The sequence below is a fragment of the Cyprinus carpio genome, chromosome A9 (genome assembly GCF_018340385.1).
Source record: "Cyprinus carpio isolate SPL01 chromosome A9, ASM1834038v1, whole genome shotgun sequence".
NCBI lineage: Eukaryota > Metazoa > Chordata > Actinopteri > Cypriniformes > Cyprinidae > Cyprinus > Cyprinus carpio.
Genome location: NC_056580.1, coordinates 3,245,385 through 3,264,359, shown reverse-complemented (window position 1 = coordinate 3,264,359; position 18,975 = coordinate 3,245,385). Strand labels below are relative to the sequence as shown.

The 18,975-nt window shown below is 35.9% G+C and overlaps 1 protein-coding gene across 1 annotated transcript in view; it reads left to right on the top strand.

The window, feature by feature from the left end:
• Positions 1 to 5,388: 5,388 nt before the first annotated feature.
• LOC109054762 (dual 3',5'-cyclic-AMP and -GMP phosphodiesterase 11A) overlaps positions 5,389 to 18,975 on the top strand; it is a 63,904-nt gene continuing 50,317 nt past the window's right edge. The window contains exons 1-2 of the mRNA XM_042763192.1: positions 5,389 to 6,505; positions 8,538 to 8,696. Coding sequence (XP_042619126.1) covers positions 5,699 to 6,505; positions 8,538 to 8,696 — 966 coding nt within the window. The 5' untranslated portion in view covers positions 5,389 to 5,698. The remainder of the gene's footprint in view (positions 6,506 to 8,537; positions 8,697 to 18,975) is intronic.

Below are 18,975 nucleotides of genomic sequence, written 5' to 3'. Positions count from 1 at the left end.
GATGGCTGATGATGGGAGTGTTGCTGGAGGGTGTGTGTGAGAGAGAGAGGCCTGCAGAGGGAGCTCAGCCTGTGCTCTGTGTACCAGATATGGGTGTGATGTTTTTTTCTGAATTTGTATACACCCTGAGCACAACTTAATAAAAACATTGTAAGTTACTAATTACAATGCTTTCACTTCCATAGTTATTCAACTATATATATATATATATATATATATAGAAAGAGAGCTTAGAACATTATCACTGATAGCCTTTCCCCTCAGGCTATCAGACTAATGGACAGTCAGAACTAATACACCCTACAGCATGCTCCCACAACACGGTATGCTACACACTACACTCTAACTGCAACAGTTCATTACTGGACTATACATACACACTGCATGTAATACAATCATCTATCTGCTACTACTGGATTCCATCTAATGCACATCCATGATATTTTGCGTATACAGTTCATGTACAATCTGTTGCACCTTCGCATATTTTATGTGTATATATGTCTGCATAATGTAGAATATGTACATACTGTGTATAATGTGTGGTGCTAACTGTAAGTATGTACAGTACATACTGTGTATAATGTGTGGTGCTAACTGTATGTATGTACATTACATACTGTGTATAATGTGTGGTGCTAACTGTAAGTATGTCTAATAGAACACTGTGTGTACTGACTATATGTATGTGTATATTGCACATTGTCGTCGGCTGAAGTCTGTATGTTTATATGTAAATTGTTTCTGGAGCACACTCCCAAGAATTTCACTCACCAAGGCACATGTGCTGTGGTGATGTGACAATAAAGTGATTTGATTTTTATATATATAAATATATATATATATATTCAAAATTATTGACACCCTTGGTAAATATGAACAAAGAAGCCTGTGAAAATAAATCTGCACTGTTAATCATTTTGATCTTTTATTCAAAAAAATTCACAAAACCCTAACCCTTTCACTGAAGTAAAATGGAAGGGAAGGGAAATCTCATTATGTGTTTCTCTAATACACAATGGCCACAATTAATTCAATACTTTTTAGAGCCTCCTTTTGACAAGATAACAGCTCTGAGTCTCTCCTATAACGCCTGATGAGTGTAGCGTTTGGACAAACAGACACAATTATTTGTTATATTCAACAAATAATCCCTAACACCCCTCACCCACCAACTAGCCAACTACATGAGGTTCTTTGGACCCTTCCCCCAAAATGCAACTAGCGCCTCAGAAAGGCAGAACAGGCCTCTGGTTCCATGGCAACCAAAGACAAATAATCTAATAACACTGGTTTTATTGTTCAAAGGAACGCAGGCAAACAACTCTCACTCAGTTCTTGAAAGACATAATGTATTCTTCCCTATAAATACGTAGAAAAACTTTCCTATCATGCATATCCCCAGGTCATTGTGTATATGATTACTGTTCTTGTATATTCTCTTTTGTATTGTATACTGTTTTATGAATTCTTATGATAGAAACACTAGTTAATGTAACCTCACCTATAGCATGTTTGGTATCTACGAATTCGTATTTTGATTATTTTTTTTAGGTGTGTATACTATATGTTGATACATATTACAACATATCAGTTTTATGAGAATCTTTTGTAGTTTTTAATCACCACCCAATCCAGTTAAATATGCAAAACACCATGCTCGAAGACAAGATGTCGTAAACATTCTCTCTGAAAGTGAAAGTCACCATTGGCTCTTTGTCCTCCCAGACTGCATTCACTCAAAATATATATAAAAAAGTGCATATCCAGAAAATAAAATAATAAATCTAATGGTGAATTGTATTTGGTTTGTGCATTTATTCTAAATTTATATTGGAATTTGCTTATGTACAGCAGCAGGCCAGTTGAACACATAACACAACATTTGTTTAGAATTGAATTATGGATTTTTATTAAATAATATTGCTTTTCCCCATTTTAGGTTAATGTTTTTTTTTGTTGTTGTTGTTGTTGAAAAAGTGTGGAAATAAGACAAAAACGCAACCTTCTGCAAATAATGCAATTTATTAAATTAAATTGCATTAAATTCTGCAATCATAGAATTGCGAAATAGTGGAGGGACAGTTTGTATAGGATCAGTTAAGGACATACATGCATATCTGCCCCAGCAGTCCCTCAGAGACCTCAAAAGAACAAAGTTTTTTGCGAAACACAAGTCACTGCACTCAATAACAGAGCTCAAAGACTTGAAGAAGCAAGCTAAATGGCATGGTTGCTTTAGCAAGTGTGTTTTTATAGTTTATAGTTTAGTGAAGCTTATACGTTATTTCAAAATGACATAACAGGAAGCAGGACACAGAGTGATTAACTTGAGTCAGCAGCAGGAATGAGCAGAGGGGAGGACACGGTTGACGCAGAGACACTCCATGACAAATGGTTATTGTTGGAGCGTCTCTTCTGGAAAGTGGTTCCAGCTGTTGGTAGCATAATAGTTAAACATGGTCTCACTCGTGATCATTTGAACTGATTTAATTGTAATGAGGTTTACTTTACTGCTCAAATGTTTTTTTACGCAATTAGATACAATACAGATGAAACAGTAAGATCCATTTTCAGCATCAATTACTCCAGTCTTCAGCGTAGAAACATTTCTTATCACAGTTGAAAATGGCTGTGCTGCCTAATAAATGTGGAAATTGTGATCCAGTGTCTTTTTGGGGATTAACAAAGTTCGAAGAACAGCATTTATTTTTGTTATATTATAAATGTCTTTTCTCTCATTTTTGACAAACTGAATGCATCCTTGCAATGTAATTTAAATAAATTAATTCATAAAAAAAAAAAATTATAAAATCATACCTATCACAAACTTTTGAACAATGGTGCATATTTAATAAGCATATCTGCTGTGTATTGAGGTCTGTTTTTTTCTGTTTTTTTTTGTCCCACACCTCTGTAAATGTGACATTTTGAAATCTTTGTTTGAGCGTGATGCAATTAATATATATATATATATATATATATATATATATATATATATATATATATATATATATATATATATATATATATATATATATAAATAGTTTTTTGTATGTTTGTTTGTTTTAATCTTTAACTTGTTTTTTATTTTATTTCATTTTTTATTTTTATTTTATTATTTATTTATTTTGCTGCAAGATATGTCCACAAATGTTTTAGGCAAACCTGGTGATCTACTGTAGGAATATGATTTCTGGAGTATTTTGTATGCATGTCCTGCTGTCATATTTTCTAACCTTAAAGGGTTACTCCACCCCAAAATGAAAATTTTCCGAAGGCAGCGTATGCTCTTCTGTGTCAGCCGCGCCACAAGGATGGACTGTTTTCTTTCGAATCAAAGCGTATATACATAGAAAATGTATCCTTGTGGTGCGGCTGATCAACGTGTCACTTCTTTTCTCTCCAATACGTTAGGAAGTTAAATTAAATGAATGTGGAGGATGTGAATTGTGAGAAGATGATTGACAGGCAGAGCACTAAAGACGCAATTGTATGACGTGATAGTATGTTCCAAAGCTTGCCTACTCTTCTACTACAGTCGTGGCCAAAAGTTTTGGCAGTGACATAAATTTTGTGTTTTGCAAAGTTTGCTGCTTCAGTATTTGTAGAATATTTTCCCACATGTTTCTATGGTATACTGAAAAACAATGATCAGCATATCATAAGTTTTAAAGGCTTTTTTTGGCCAAAAAAATGGCATTTTTGGCATTTACAGCATTGACCCTTGTTCTTAATAATCTCTGCAACTGGCTCTGGCATGCTGGATATTAGCTTCTGGGCCAAATCCTGACTGATGGTGATCCATTCTTGCCTTATTAGCTCTCGGAGTTGATCACAATTTGTGGGCTTCTGCTTGTCCACTCGCCTTTTGAGGACAGATCACAGGTTCTCTATGGGCTTGAGATCCGTGGAGTTGCCAGGCACACTTGTCTTCATACCCAGATCAGCCCAAACAAAGCTCAATGTAGTAGAAATATCTCCATCTAGTGGATCATAATTAAGCTTTATGAAAACAGAGCTCAATTAATTTGATAGTTTGACACTGAACAAAAAAATACTAAAAATCAGGACAATAATGATTGTGTTTTAAACATATTTACCAATAAATCTTTGGAGCGCTCAAAGTGTGAAACGTACCCTCTCCATTCCCATTGAATCGCTGTTGGAAACCCTTAATACATACAATCTTATAACAGATAGATGGCGCTGTCGCAATATGGGAAAATGTAACTTACTTAGGTAAATATGTTTCTTAAAATTATACTGGATACATAAAAAAGGAAATGTGTCACATGGCCCCAAGTGAAGGGGACTGATGCTAAAACTCCAATATTAAGAGTTCTGCAAAGTGATTAAAAATATGCAGGAAGAATAAAGGGAATCTGTGCAATACTACCACATGCACGATGCTATGTATTTGATATAGGGTATTGTAGAGCACATAAAGGCCAGAGAAGAGCACATGTTCTACTCCGGCCTAACATGATTCAGCATATTGATTGACAGGTTGATAAATTTTATCGCAAACATGTAGGAAATCTGTAGTAAAATTGGCTTAAAGGCATTGTATAATTTAAAAAATGCTAGTTCAAAGATTATGATAGATAGATAGATAGATAGATAGATAGATAGATAGATAGATAGATAGATAGATAGATAGATAGATAGATAGATAGATAGATAGATAGATAGATAGGGGAGCGATAAAATGACAAGTAGACTTCATTATACTGACGTATTATATAGACGTAAAGTGATGTGGCGACGAGATAAGTGCATGAGTGCATACTAATAACTCAGCCCTATGCATTTTGTATGTTTCCCAGATTTTTAATATCACTGGAAAAATTATGTTTTAGTGACAGCTTTAGGCGTACATAGATTACTATCATGAATATTTATGAGGTGCTGCTGAGGAAAGCCCCAGTTGCAAGTTGATGCAGTTTATGAACTCTGTCTACATTCTATCTTTAAATTATTAAAATATTCTTCACACTAAGAAAAAAAAATGGTTCTTTTAAGAACTGTTCACTGAAAGTTGAGAAGAAGAAAAAACAAACAAACCTTTTTTTTAAGAGTGTATGCGCTTACGTTGCTGAAGGCCTGCCCAAGGAACTCCCTCACTTCTATTTATGTGAGAAAATTAAGTTTCAAGGATGTTGGTGGACAGAATGCTTTTGGACAGTTTCAGAACTCATTTTGTCCACTAGAGGTCGATGGAGCTGCAATGCAATATATAAGGGCTTATTTAACTAAAAGCTATATGCATATATGTAGATATATGTAGATAATAATTTAAGAAAATACATGCGAACAAATAATATAGACCTTACATTGATTGCGACATCACAATAATCACTAAAGTTGTGAAAAGCCATTAAGATTGCATTTCCCAGCGCCCCAGTCATGAAAAGCCTCAGAAGAGGATGCAGGGAGGAATGCGTGATCATGTCGTCAGTGATGCACCTGCGAGGCGCTCTGTCGCATCATCTCACCGGCGCTGCTTCAGAATGAACGAGAGCGCACGGAGAGCGCACGGAACGCGCACTTAAACAGAATGAACCCTGAACTTACGAGGACCACGTCCGCTCTCCTCGCGGAGGATCTGTTGTTTTAAGTTTGAGAATGATTCGTTGAGCTCTGCACTCACATAAATGACCGTTCAGCGCGCGCGTCTCTCTCATTTTATTTACAGATGACCGTGGCGGCAGCAATGGCAGGGTCAAATATGGTATTTTCCGAAGTTGAAAGTTTTCTAGACGAGCACCCGGAACTATTAGAGGACTATCTGAACAGAAAAGGCAAGGCAAGAATGGTGGAAAAGTGGCTGAAGAACCATCACGCGAATAAAACTCCGGCGAACTCCAGCGCGGAGGCGGAGAAAGCGGCGAACGCGTGCGGCAAAGACAGCTGGGCGAGCAGAAGCGACGGGCTGCAGAGACGAGCGTCGCAGAAAGAGCTGCGGAAAACCTTCGCCAGGTCTAAAGCCATCAACGCCAACAGGACTTACGACGAGCACGTGAACTCCAGAGCCCAGGAGCCGCTGACCAGCATGAGGAGGCGCGCGCTGCTGCGTAAAGCCAGCTCTCTGCCGCCAACCACCGCGCACATCCTCTCCTCGCTGCTGGAGTCCCGGGTCAACATCCCTCAGTACCCCTCCACCGCCGTGGACTACAAATTCTACCTGAAAGAGCACAACGAGAGGGAGTTCTTCCTGGAGCTCGTCAAAGACATCTCCAACGACCTGGATTTGACCAGTCTGAGCTACAAGATCCTGGTGTTTGTGTGCATCATGGTGGATGCTGACCGCTGCTCCCTGTTCCTGGTGGAGGGACCGGCCAATAAAAAGACTCTGGTGTCCAAGTTCTTTGACGTTCACGCTGGAACCACAGTGTTGCCCTCTCTCAGTAACTCAGATGAGGTGCAGGTGCCCTGGGGAAAGGGCATCATTGGATATGTGGCAGAACATGGGGAAACTGTCAACATTCCCGATGCATATCAGGTGAAAGCAGGGATAAAATGTTTCTTGTCCAAAACAAAACCATTAAGGATATGTACACGACTAATTTGGAACCACAGTTGTAAAGGGACCCTACTGGATAAAGTGAAATTCACATTCTTTTTCATTCATTTTTAGTGAATTTCTATAGGATTCTTTTGAATTCCTACAGCGCTTTAGGGTGGTTTAGGAAAACTTTGGACTTTGGACATGCCTCACATTCCATTTTCCCATAGAGATCATTACTTGTCACATAGACAGGAAAGCATTGCCAGTTATTGATAGTGAAAAGATCCTATTGGATGAAGAAAAATTAATTTTGTAAACTGAGAGAGAGTAGTACCTAAAACCTCCTAACCCCAGGTGAATTTCTATAACACCAAAGCAATAGTCAAGTAACTCCTGGAACTATCTCTTAGTGTTAGGAAGCATTAGGATTTTTTGACTGTTGCATCTATTGCGAGGACATGACATTTTTCCATAAGCATAATGACTTGTCACAGACAACAGAGTATTTCATTGTGACCATGAGTGACGTTTTTGGTTTGATTATTCCCTGAGATCCATAAAAGTCCACAGTGAAATAATGAGTTGTGTGAGAGTATCTGAGTATTGATTACTGAATCGATCAGCTCAGACAAACGCCATCCTCTCTGTTTTACAGTTATAGTCCTGATGCTGTGATGATGATGATGATGCCAGCTCGCAGTTCTCTAATTAGTCTGTCAATCTGCGTTTGCCTTTTCATTTAGCAAGCGGAGCAGATCATTAAAACTGCATTATTTATACCAGTAAACTCAGCATTTCAGAGACCATTCAAACACCAGATGGAAACACGGGCATGAACAGTGCAAATGTGGCTCAGCATGAACATTATTAGTTAATAATAATTAAAAACACTAACACTTTCGTTAATAAGTCATTAACGGCGTTATATATATAAATCACTACATAGATTATGTACTTCAAAATATGAATAAGTAAAAACAAAATTCAAGTTTCATGGTATTTCTGTACATGAGCTAATCTGTTAAGATTTGTTTAATGTTAAAGTTTGTTAATGTTAAAATACTGTTATAATATATATATATATATACTGTTGATACACTACCAGTCAAAAGTTTGGAATAATTAATGATTAGGCTGCATTTATTTGATCAATAATAAACTGTAAAATTGTGAAATAAATAACTGTTTTCTATTGAATGCATTTTGATTTTTAATTTTTTTTTGTTAATGTGGTCTGAGTTTTATTTTTAGTTTCTTTAGTCTTGTGTTTAGTGTGATATTTTAGTTATGATTTTAGTATGATGTGCTGCTCAAGAATTCTGTTATTAGCAATGTTGAGCTTCATATTTATGTGAAAATTGTAATACACTACCATTTAGAAGTCTGGGTAATTTAAAGAAAAAGAAAGAAAGACAATAATACTTTTGTTCAGCAAGTATGTGTTAATTTGATAAAAGTGATAAATACATTACATTTATACAATTCTGTTTTAAATTACAGCTGTCCTTTTAACTTTCTATTCATCAAACAATTCTGCAAAAAATACATGACAGTTTCCACAAACATTAAGCAACAAGAACTGTTTTCAACATTGATTATATTAAAAATCATTATTGATAATTGAGCAACAATAATAATCGAAAATCGCATATTAGAATATTAGAATAATATATTATTTTGATGTTATAACAGAAAACACTTATCTAAAATTGTAATAATATTTGATCATATGAATGTTTTTACTGTATTTTTAAAGAAATAAATGCAGCCTTGGTGAGAATAAGAAAATCTTAAAAATCATAATCTTTCGGCAGTGTGTTAAAAAGCAGTGCACACCAGAAATATTCTCCTCCAGGTAGAGTGAGTAGTTATGTCTCTGTCACTTTCTGTATGTTTTTGCAGTTCTTTTTAGTGCTGCTAGCAGCAGAGAATGACACACTTCTCCTCTGATTAGTTTGGCTTCTCCTAACAGTTATTATAAGTGCTCCCATTCAGCTGAGAGTGAGTCTCTTGTCCTCTTTTATAGGACCATCGTTTCAGTGATGAGATTGATAAACTCACCGGATATAAGACCAAGTCTCTGCTGTGCATGCCTATCCACAACAGTGATGGAGAGGTCATCGGGGTCGCACAGGCCATCAACAAGAGTCCCGGTGGAGCACTTTTCACTGAAGACGATGAAAAGGTACCGCATGCACACGCTCTGTAACAACGGTTTACTCACTGAACCTTATTTTAATACATAACATGTTTACTATTCTGGTCCGTGTGCTTCTATGATGCTTCTATAAACATTTGACTTCACTTATGTATTTCTTCCTATGTATAAATCACAACAGGAAATTAAGTATATTTTCCATGGAAACAAGTGTTTAGCTTGACACATTTTTCTTCTGGGATTTTAAAGCAGGTCAGGGGTCGTCTCTCAGCTTGCATGGTGGGGCCTTTCATATCATCAGCAAGGCATTTCTACATAACGATGTTGATTTTTAGAAGGTAGCTGTCTGAGATGGTGAACAGGAACGTGATTTGTGTAACATTAGCAACACATTATTAGCTGTTTGATAGCATGGTCAAGCCAAAGGCTAATGATATCAATCACCATTACGTGTCTGATGTTGTAGAGAGTGATACATTAAATGCATTACCATTCTGATACATTGACTTGTAGACAGCCCTCTAAATTGTTCTTCCTCTTTTTTTTGGAATCATTATCTGGTTCAAGCATATATTGCTGAATTGATCCAATATTAACACGTGGCATTGTGTAGCGATTATTACTGTCGAGTGAAAGTAGGACAGTTATGGAGGTGGGGACTAATTTGCATGTACATCCGCATTTGCTAAATGAGGTAAGTGTGTAGAGTTATACTCGAGCCATTTTAAGACATGAAGAAATTATTTACAGGGGAGATGTTGTTTAAATATGTATGATTATCAACGAGGAATTTATGGGATAAAATTAGTGACGGGGGACAGGGGTGTGAAGTTCACACCACAGCTATAACAATAATGACACAGAAGAACGATATTGGAGTCTCTTTTAGAATGATTTTGCTCAGCTGAACAATAAAAACTTTAAAGAGCCCAAACATTTAAAGTGGCAGATTAAATACACTGTACTGTATGGACAAAGGTATTGGGACACACCTCTTAATTACTGAATTCAGATGTTTCAGTCAAACCCATTGCCACAGGTGTATAAAATCAAACACGTAGCTGTGCAGTAAGCATTTACAAATATCTGTGACCCGTGCTGGCAAAATGAGTCGGAATGCACACTGCTAATTTTGAGTTGCAGGCAAAATAGTAAAAAATGACAATTTTGAGGTTTTCACAAAATTAGTTCATTAAGCCCTCGTCTAGCGATCCCAATGCTCCAAATAATAATTTTAGATCTTTATTTACCTTTATTTGTATGTTTTCTGAGAGGAGTACCTCTTCTCCACTCATTTCTCGCACTGACCGTCATTCAAAGCGTGCACATAAAGGCCCGATAAATATACACAGAATTACAGCATTTAAGTACAATTCAATTCAATTCAATTCAATTCAAGTTCACGCAAACATAATCTGTAAGTCTTAAATAAACTTTTGGGAAACCGTTGGGGAAAAACATCCGATGTGTAACATTAGATTAGATTGGTGCATTACAGTAGGTAAAGAAAAGAGGGAATCACTCGCTGCTCTTGATTGAACTGCTTTTGTAGTTTTAATAATAAATGTATTTGTAATTAACAGACTAAAGGGATTTTTACATTTGATTATTTGTTTTTCTTACTTGAATGCTTTTGAGTATATGTAAAATGAAAAAAGGTAATGTATTATTTGTTTCTTTCTAATATTTGTACTAATGTTTTTTGTTTTGTTTTGTTTTTTTGCACCTGTTATTATTTATATAACAAAGAAAAAATAAAAATAGCTATATTGTGATTATTAATATAGTTATTATTAAGAAAACAACTGGAGGAAAAGATGCAACGTTGCTCTGTCATTTTGCTTTGGAACTTCAGAATACTTTTGATTTTTAACAAATCGTACATCATTCTGAAGGTCTTTTAATGGAGAATGTGAACATAAAAAAACTCATTTTTGAAAATTTGCTCATTGTGACTCATTTTGCCAGCACAGGTCACATTTGTGGGAAAAATAAATGGGTCATTCTGAAGAGTTTGGTGTGTTCAAGCATGGTTCTGTCATAGGATGCCAACAAGTCAGTCTGTGAAATATCATCCCTGCTAGATATTCCAATGTCAACTGTAAGTGGTTTTATTGGGAATTGGAGGCACTTGGGAAGAGCAGAAACTGATCATGTAAAGTCAGAGCGGGTCACTGAGTGCTGAGGCACATGATGTGTTAAAGTCACCAACGCTCTGCTGATTCCAGAACTCAAGAGCTCCAAACTTCCACTGGCATTAATATGAGCACAAAAACTGTGTGGCAGGAGCTTCATGGCCGAGCAGCTGCATGCAAGCCTCACATCACCAAATACAATGGCAAGCGTCAGATGGAGTGGAGTAAAGCGGCCGCCACTGGACTCTGGAGCAGTGGAAACCGGTTCACACTTCTCTGTTTGTCAGTCTGATGAGCGAGTCTGGGTTTGACAGATGCCAGGAGAACATTCTCTGTGTGACTGCAACTTGGTGGAGGAGGGGTAATAGCGTGGGGCTGTTTTTTAGGGGTTGAGCTCGGCCCTTTATGTGGTTTATATGGTCCGGCATCAGTGCCTTACCTCATAAATGCACTACTGGATGTATGGGCAAACATTCAACACAGAAACACTCCGAAATCTAGTGGAAACCCTTCACAGAGGAGAGGAACCTGTTATTGCTTCATAGGGGGGACCAACTCCATATTAATGTCTATTTAAAATTAAAGTCCCTGTTGGTGTAATGGTCAGGTGTCCCAATACTTGTGTCCATATAGTGAAACTGTAGCTTGAGCTTATAATAAACAGGAAGATATTGTCCATTGGTGTGGACGCTAATATAGATACTGTTATAGTAATCGTTCTTGGTGTGAACAGGCCATAACATTATGCAAACCTCTGCACACACACACACACACACACACACACACACACACACACACACACACACACACACACACACACACACATAACGCACTGTTTTCTTTTCTTTATTAATAAATATATCATATCAGAATTTGGTTTTATTGTGAGATGTTTGGCAGAATGAGTTACTGTTACTAGAAAACAAGGAGGTACTGTAACTCCAAAAATTACAAAACGCACCATAAAAGTGTCATAAAAATACTCTGTGACTTGTGTGCTCACATGGATCACATAGACTACTTCTATGATGCTTTTACAGACATTTTTTTTTTTTTTGGATTTGTTTTTGAGAGTTTGGCAGTATAATCACCATTCTACCTAACATCTCATTCTGTGTTTCACAGAAGAAAGAATATTATATGTGGTTGGGATCATCCAAATCAGAAAAAATAGAATGTCCAGAAATGTATCATAGCAGAATTTTTATTGTGTTATGACTTGCATTGTTTACGGATATCATTGCATTTGATGCTGAAAATGATTGGGATTTATTATTATTAATTTTTTTAATTTTTTTATTTATTGATACAGTGTTTGACATCAATGAAGGACAAGCTGTGAGCTTTTATATGGTTAGAAAAAAATGCCCAGGTAAAGGTACAAAAAGCTCACGAAAATCAACTCAAATATTGTCCCTTAATACATATTTTATAAAAGTTTATTAAATTAATTTAATACTGAGATATTGGCATAACATGATTTTGCACTTTTTGTATTATTATTTATTAGAAAATAAATCACTACTTTGCTGCTTGCTAACATTTGAAAAAACTTTTGTCCTCCGACACAAAGTCATGTTATGCAATTCAACCAACGTGCAGAAAATCATAAAATAGGAAATTATATCATAGAGAGGACCCCTACAGACACTCATCACTGTGCCAAGGTCAATTAGTCTCTTAAAATACCAGATAGTTTCATCTTTTTATGACAATGCAAAGTCAAAATGACTCCCCATACTTATTCAGATAAAAAATATTTTACCAGATTTTTGCTTCATCTTGGGCACTCTTATTTGTTATTGCTCCATTAACATAATTTTATTTCTGAGCTGAGAAATCTAATAAGGTGTAGAGAGTGAAATTTAGTTCAGTGAATTCAGTTGAGAAGATTGCAGTGATATATCGTACTTAAAATTGTAGCTTTGCACTGACGTCAAAAACTGTCTGCTTATGTAATGGTCTTGTCATTGGATCACTGTGAGTGGGCAGAGTGTTCATGGCTGTCTGTGTAAAGCTGAATAGTTAGCGTCAGCGTTAGCTGTCCTTGTCATCATTTGTTCTGGGTTAAGGTAGCGTGGTCAACCGTGCTATGCTATCATGAAAACGAAATAAAGTGTCTCATTAATGTTGACCTTGAGTAACAATGAAGTCTTTATAAACACAGAAGCAGTTCTCAAATGGCAGAGTCATTAATCAGCGGCCGCGGCTGCTCTGTTTACAGGAGCTCAAGTGACACAGGTAATACGCCATCTTTCACAGGGGATGTGCGGCACGTGTAAAACGTGTGAATGTACCGACTTTAAGGACAGAGTCATTGGAACGTTTTTTTTTTTTTTTTTTTTTTACACTGTCTTTACAAAAAAGTTTCTTTGGAGTTGTATCATGGTAGAAATACTTTTGGAGTTCCATGTACAGTATCATAACACATGAACATGTACTCATATGAATGGGACACAGTAGTTGTGAAAGCATTATTAGTGGTGCTTACTAATGCAGTCATTACTATTTAGCCCCATTCACACCGACAGTCATTGTGTTTTTAGCAAACATTCCCACTCTTTATCAGTTGGCGCTTCAATGTCTGTATAGTGGCATTTGTGATTCTTGTGATCAAGTTACAGTGCTTTATAGCTCAGTGGAGGCTTGTGAAAAAGATGTGCACTTAATTGTATTGATTGTGCACCTGTAGTGTATGTCAAATCTTTTTTTTAACTGTACTTGCAGATACTATTATATTAATGAAATAAAAGGCCACTTAAGTGTACTTAGAGAGACACTTTAATGACTGTTTATTAACACACTTAAGTATACTTTTAAAAAAGTGCAAATGAGTGTTTTTTGTAATATTTAAGTATAATTTTTTTAATTTTGTTTTTTTAATATTTAAAATAAAAGTTCTTAATTGCAACTTTATCATTTATCAAATGTGTAGTTACAAATATATTTAAATACATGGCATACAAGTTTCAATAGAATTGACATTAAAGTATATTTTATTATAATATTTTATAAATAATTTCAGCCAAATAATAAATAATTTCAATAATTTTAACCATATTTCATATTGAATTAATTATGAAATTTGTGGGTGAAAAACACACTAATTGCATTTAATATAAATTTAATACATTTTAATTTAACTGCAGTTTACTACCAAAGTCTCTGAAAACATTACATTCAGTTTGCACTCAAGTATATTCTTTTGGTAATAATAAATACTATGCTTAATAATAATAATAAGTACTCCTTTTAAAAGTCATAGTACCTAGAAGCCACCTAGAACACCTTAGCAAACACATAGCAACACCTTGGCAACTACCTAGAACACTGTAGCACCACATCAGTGAGTTTTGAAAATTTGATCATTTAGCACCTATATGCATCCTTATATTTTCTGAGGTTTTGTTAAGCTATTGAAGTAGGTAGGCTACATATCCAGACCTCAAGATGCATAATTAAGTATGAATGTGAATATAAGCCTAGTTGTTCTTTATTATTATTTTTTTCTTTATTTTTTTTCAATGAATGTTTTCATTGTGTTCTTCTGATTTGACTGGACCAGTGACGATGGCTCCAGTCCACACCCCGTCATCGTGTGGTGAATGCACTTATCTTTCATCTGTGTGAATGAAACAGATGCTGTGGGGTTTAAAGCTGAACAGGATGTCTCATATTTCTCAACGTAAGCAGTGAGCGCAGCGCTGACACTGGATATAATGAATGTGTCCAGAGGCGTCAGAGATGCTGAGAGGAGACACACTAAGTGTGTGTGTGTGTGTGTGTGTGTGTGTGTGTGTGTGTGTGTGTGTGTGTGTGTGTGTGTGTGTGTGTGTGTGTGTGTGTGTGGATTTGGTAACATCTAAATGAGGCATTCTATCATTTTGTAGGAAACATTATTTAACATTTTTCTCAGAGTCACCAGCTACACACTTACAGACTGTGTCACTTGATCCATCTAGATATTTAGAGGGATAGTTCATCCAAAAATGAATTTTCTGTTATTATTTACTCACCTTGATATAGTTTCAAACTTGTAAGTCTTTCTTTCTTCTGTAAAATACAAAACAATTATGTTTCCATTCTATTCTCCATGTGGCTGAGAGGAAATAAAGCTTCTAAAAGCACCACTGAAGTATCATAACAGTGGTTCAAACTATTTGCATACAATTTGTGTGCTATAATCCAAGTCTTCTAAAGCCATATAATAGCTTTGTGTGAGAGAAAGTGATGACCGGTTTGTGATTCTTTTCAACAGTGGATTAGTTGATTCTGATTTGGTCTGAATGATTCATTCATACATTAGATTGTTTTTGTTCTTGATTTTAACTCACTTAATGATCTACTTGGTTAATACATCATTAGTTCATAGCTTAGTGGCACTTGATTGTATTAAATGTGCACTTCAAAACTTTATATTTTATTTAGATTATATATTTGTAGTGCTTGATCATAATTTTAACTGTAATGTGTTTAATATTAGATTTAAAGTTAATATTTAAATGAACTACATTGCAACTTCATCATTATACAGTAGATGTGTAATTAGAATGTATTTAAATATATATTTAAAAATGAAAATGTCTATAGAAATGTCATGACAAGTATATTTACTTTACCATAAATGCTTGTCATGAAAAGCTTGTCATAGTTGTATGGACTACTGTTATGATACTTTGGAGCTTGAAAACATTTTGCATGCATTTCCTTTTGTTTTCCATGGAAAAAGAAAATCATGTGTAAGCATGGCCATTTTAACCTCAGTGTGCAAGGCTTCCGATATCAGCCAATTCTAGTTGTCTTAGCTGTCTGTTATGCTGCTTGATGTTCCAAACTGGGAATTGTTATTATATTATTTTCATTTATTATCTCACTCACAAACACTCAGGTTTGTGTTAATGGTTAGGGGATCTAAGTCATATCTGGAGACTTAAACACAGTGCCCAAGCAACCACTCAAAAAACCCTAGCAACTGCATATAACCTTGCTTAAACCACTCAGAGCACCTTAGCAACCACATATCAACACCCTGGCAACCTCCACAAACAAGTTTTGCAAGGGCAAACATCCCTTTTTATTTTCACATAAAAGAAAGTTACTAAATGAGACAGCAGTCCACACTGTTCAGTGTCGTGAGCACAGATCTGATCTCTGTTTCAAAGCTCTGCTGTGTGTTTCTGATAGCTGGAGAGTCCGGATGTGCTGCTGGGCTTCCAGACGAGCACACAACTCTCTGCTCTTTGTTGTGAAATGCCACAGTACTGTGAATAGTCCCATGAATTCTCAGCGGGATTAGCAGAAGGCAGCGCTGAGGAATTACCGCGTGTTCAATACAATATCATATTCTCTCAGACAGTGATGCAGAGTGTAATCTGCCTTACAGAATGTGTGCGTGTCTCTCTCTCTCCATACATCTGGTGTTCAGTCCCACTGCATTTTAAGCATTTTAAGCAGAAATAACCCTTAGAAAATTACTGTACCACTCATGCGCCATGCTACTTCAAAGAATACCATGCTATTATCATAGTTCCATGCCATAAAATACACAGTATGATCACTGTATTAATGCAGTATGCCTTGGTATTTACTTAAGAGTACTTCAATAAATTACCATGTTATTAACATGTCTAAACAGCACGGTATGATTAGAGTAAATGCAGTTCTGTCATGACAGCTCTCGGAGGGACTGGCATGGTAATGTACATGACAATGTTAATGTATTTGGTTTTGGCGGAATAGATCTGCTACACTGCTGCTGCTGCGGCAGAGCAAGCACTGAGACTTACTACTGCCAATACATCCACAACATTCTGATGTGAGCATGTAAGAAATATTGCTGCTGCAAAGATACTGTAACGTACATGAAATAACCCCCATATAGCATACATGAATCACCTCATAGCAGATCTATACAGGTGGAGCTGGGGAAGGTGGAGGGTTTCTGAAACCAGCTGCAACTGCTACAGCAAGCACTAGTCATATATTTGAATGTTGAGCAGCGAGCTCATTGGCTACCGATACAGGAGAGCACCAATCAGCTGTGCCATGTGATAATGATGTCATTAGATCAGACTGAGTTAGACCTATCGGACTTCACCATCTAGAGTTTCATGCCAGAACTCTGATTTACACTTAAACATACTTTTAAAAAGAATATGTAATACAGAAATAATATACTTCAAAAATAATATACTTAAGTGCAAACTGAATGTAATGTTTTCGGACTTCAACACTAAATTGCATCAATTAATCTTTCACTTTTTAGTGACCACTAGTGACCACTTTGACATAAAGAAAATGAACGAAAAACTGTGCAACAAGTAGCCTAGTATGCAGAGTTTCGGTTCATTTTTGTGCTGTGCGAAATGAACCCAGATGGCAGAAAGCGGCATCCTATTTTTCTTTATGCTTATTTTTACAAAGATTTGGTATTATTGTGATTGTACACAAATAAAGGCAAACCTTTTAGAATTTGGATTATCTTTACGATTAAAAGGAGTAGTTGCTTCCACTGTTGGGGGGAGGGGGGAATTAAGTGATTGCACCGGCGCCGCATGCGCGCACACAGTTAAGTATTGCTACCTTGACAATGCAGCCCGTTTATTATCATAATAAAATACAGTAAGTCAAACATGAAAAAAAAAAACACACTCACACACAGACTGCTCAGTTTAAATATGTAGTAAAATCTGTTCCGATTAATGTTATCACCATACCGTACTACCATGATGTTATGCAAAACATTTTGTTTTACGTGGATATTGGAACGTGAGTAAAGTACATAATAAATAATATTTTGGCATTCAAATACATCGCGAATACGAAGCTGAGAGACCCAACATTAGTTTCAGTTTCGTTTTAGCCTAAATTAATTCATTTTGGCTATATTGCTATAGCTTTTTATATTTTTAATTCGTGTTCTTTTCTAAATACTGTTGATTGAAAGGATTTGTTGTGGAGTGAGGTGAACTAAAATAGCCTAGCTATGTTTACGGTGTTTATTATAATTTTTGTAAACATTTCACGTCGGCATTAGGGGCTCGTTCTTCGTATGTCGCTTATTACATCCGAGATGAAATGTCACATCCAAGATGATATCATCAGGCTAATCAGGATCTGGCTAATTCGGTTCTTTGAACGCCCCTGTTGTTGATGATTAATATGGCTGGATTGAGTTATCTGAGATAATAGTGCGTACATGGGTTGGTTTAAAAGGGGTTATGTATCAATACTTGAAACCATGATCAGCAATGCAGCGATTGGCTGGCGGCAAGGCGACAACCTAATGACATCATACAATTAAAAAAGGCACCTGACGAAAAACTTGACAAATTTCTGGACTTTTATAAGGAAACAGACAAGCAAACAAAACTAAATGTTAACTAAGTTTGTTTAAATTTGATATGTTTTTATTTCATTTTATTTACACGATTCCCAATTATTTATATTCACGATTTGTAATATTTGTACAGGCTTTACATTTTTATTTCAATGTAGTAATTAGCAATTCAAACTTCAGATTTAATTTTATATTTGAACAGATATGCTACGTGACAGCATTAATTAAAGTTTCTTAAGGGTCAAGATCATGTTATCTGCATCTCTTGCGCTCTATCAAGATACTCCCATAATAGCTGTCATCACTCAAATTAATGCACGACTCTACATGATCTGTATAGCATGTGTGTAAGACTCTAATACAATTATGAAGTAATTATTTTATGATGAATAAATCTTTCAGTGAGTAAAACTGACTGTGTTAAAGACTACATAACGTTATTATATTATCTTTAAAAAAATGTTTTATTATTATTATTTTATTTTATTGTCCCTGGATCAGTAGGATGCTCTTGTAATATAGTAACGGTGGTAGCAGACAGATTTTAAGTATCAATTATTCATAAAAAAAATGCAATCTAATCCTGTTTACATGAAATAAGCTGCTCCCGAGCAGGTTTAAGCTTACGGACCTGTTGCTATGACAGCAACACCGATGAGCTTCGAAGAACCAAACTTTCCAAAATCATGCCAAATCATCAACAATCAAATCCAGCTAACTGAGTTAGTGACGTACGAAGAACGGGACCCAGGTCTATTTCTGAATTAAATAAAACGAGACTTATGTTTTTTTTTTTCTCTAAAATTTTTTTTTTCTCTATTTTAACCATGCA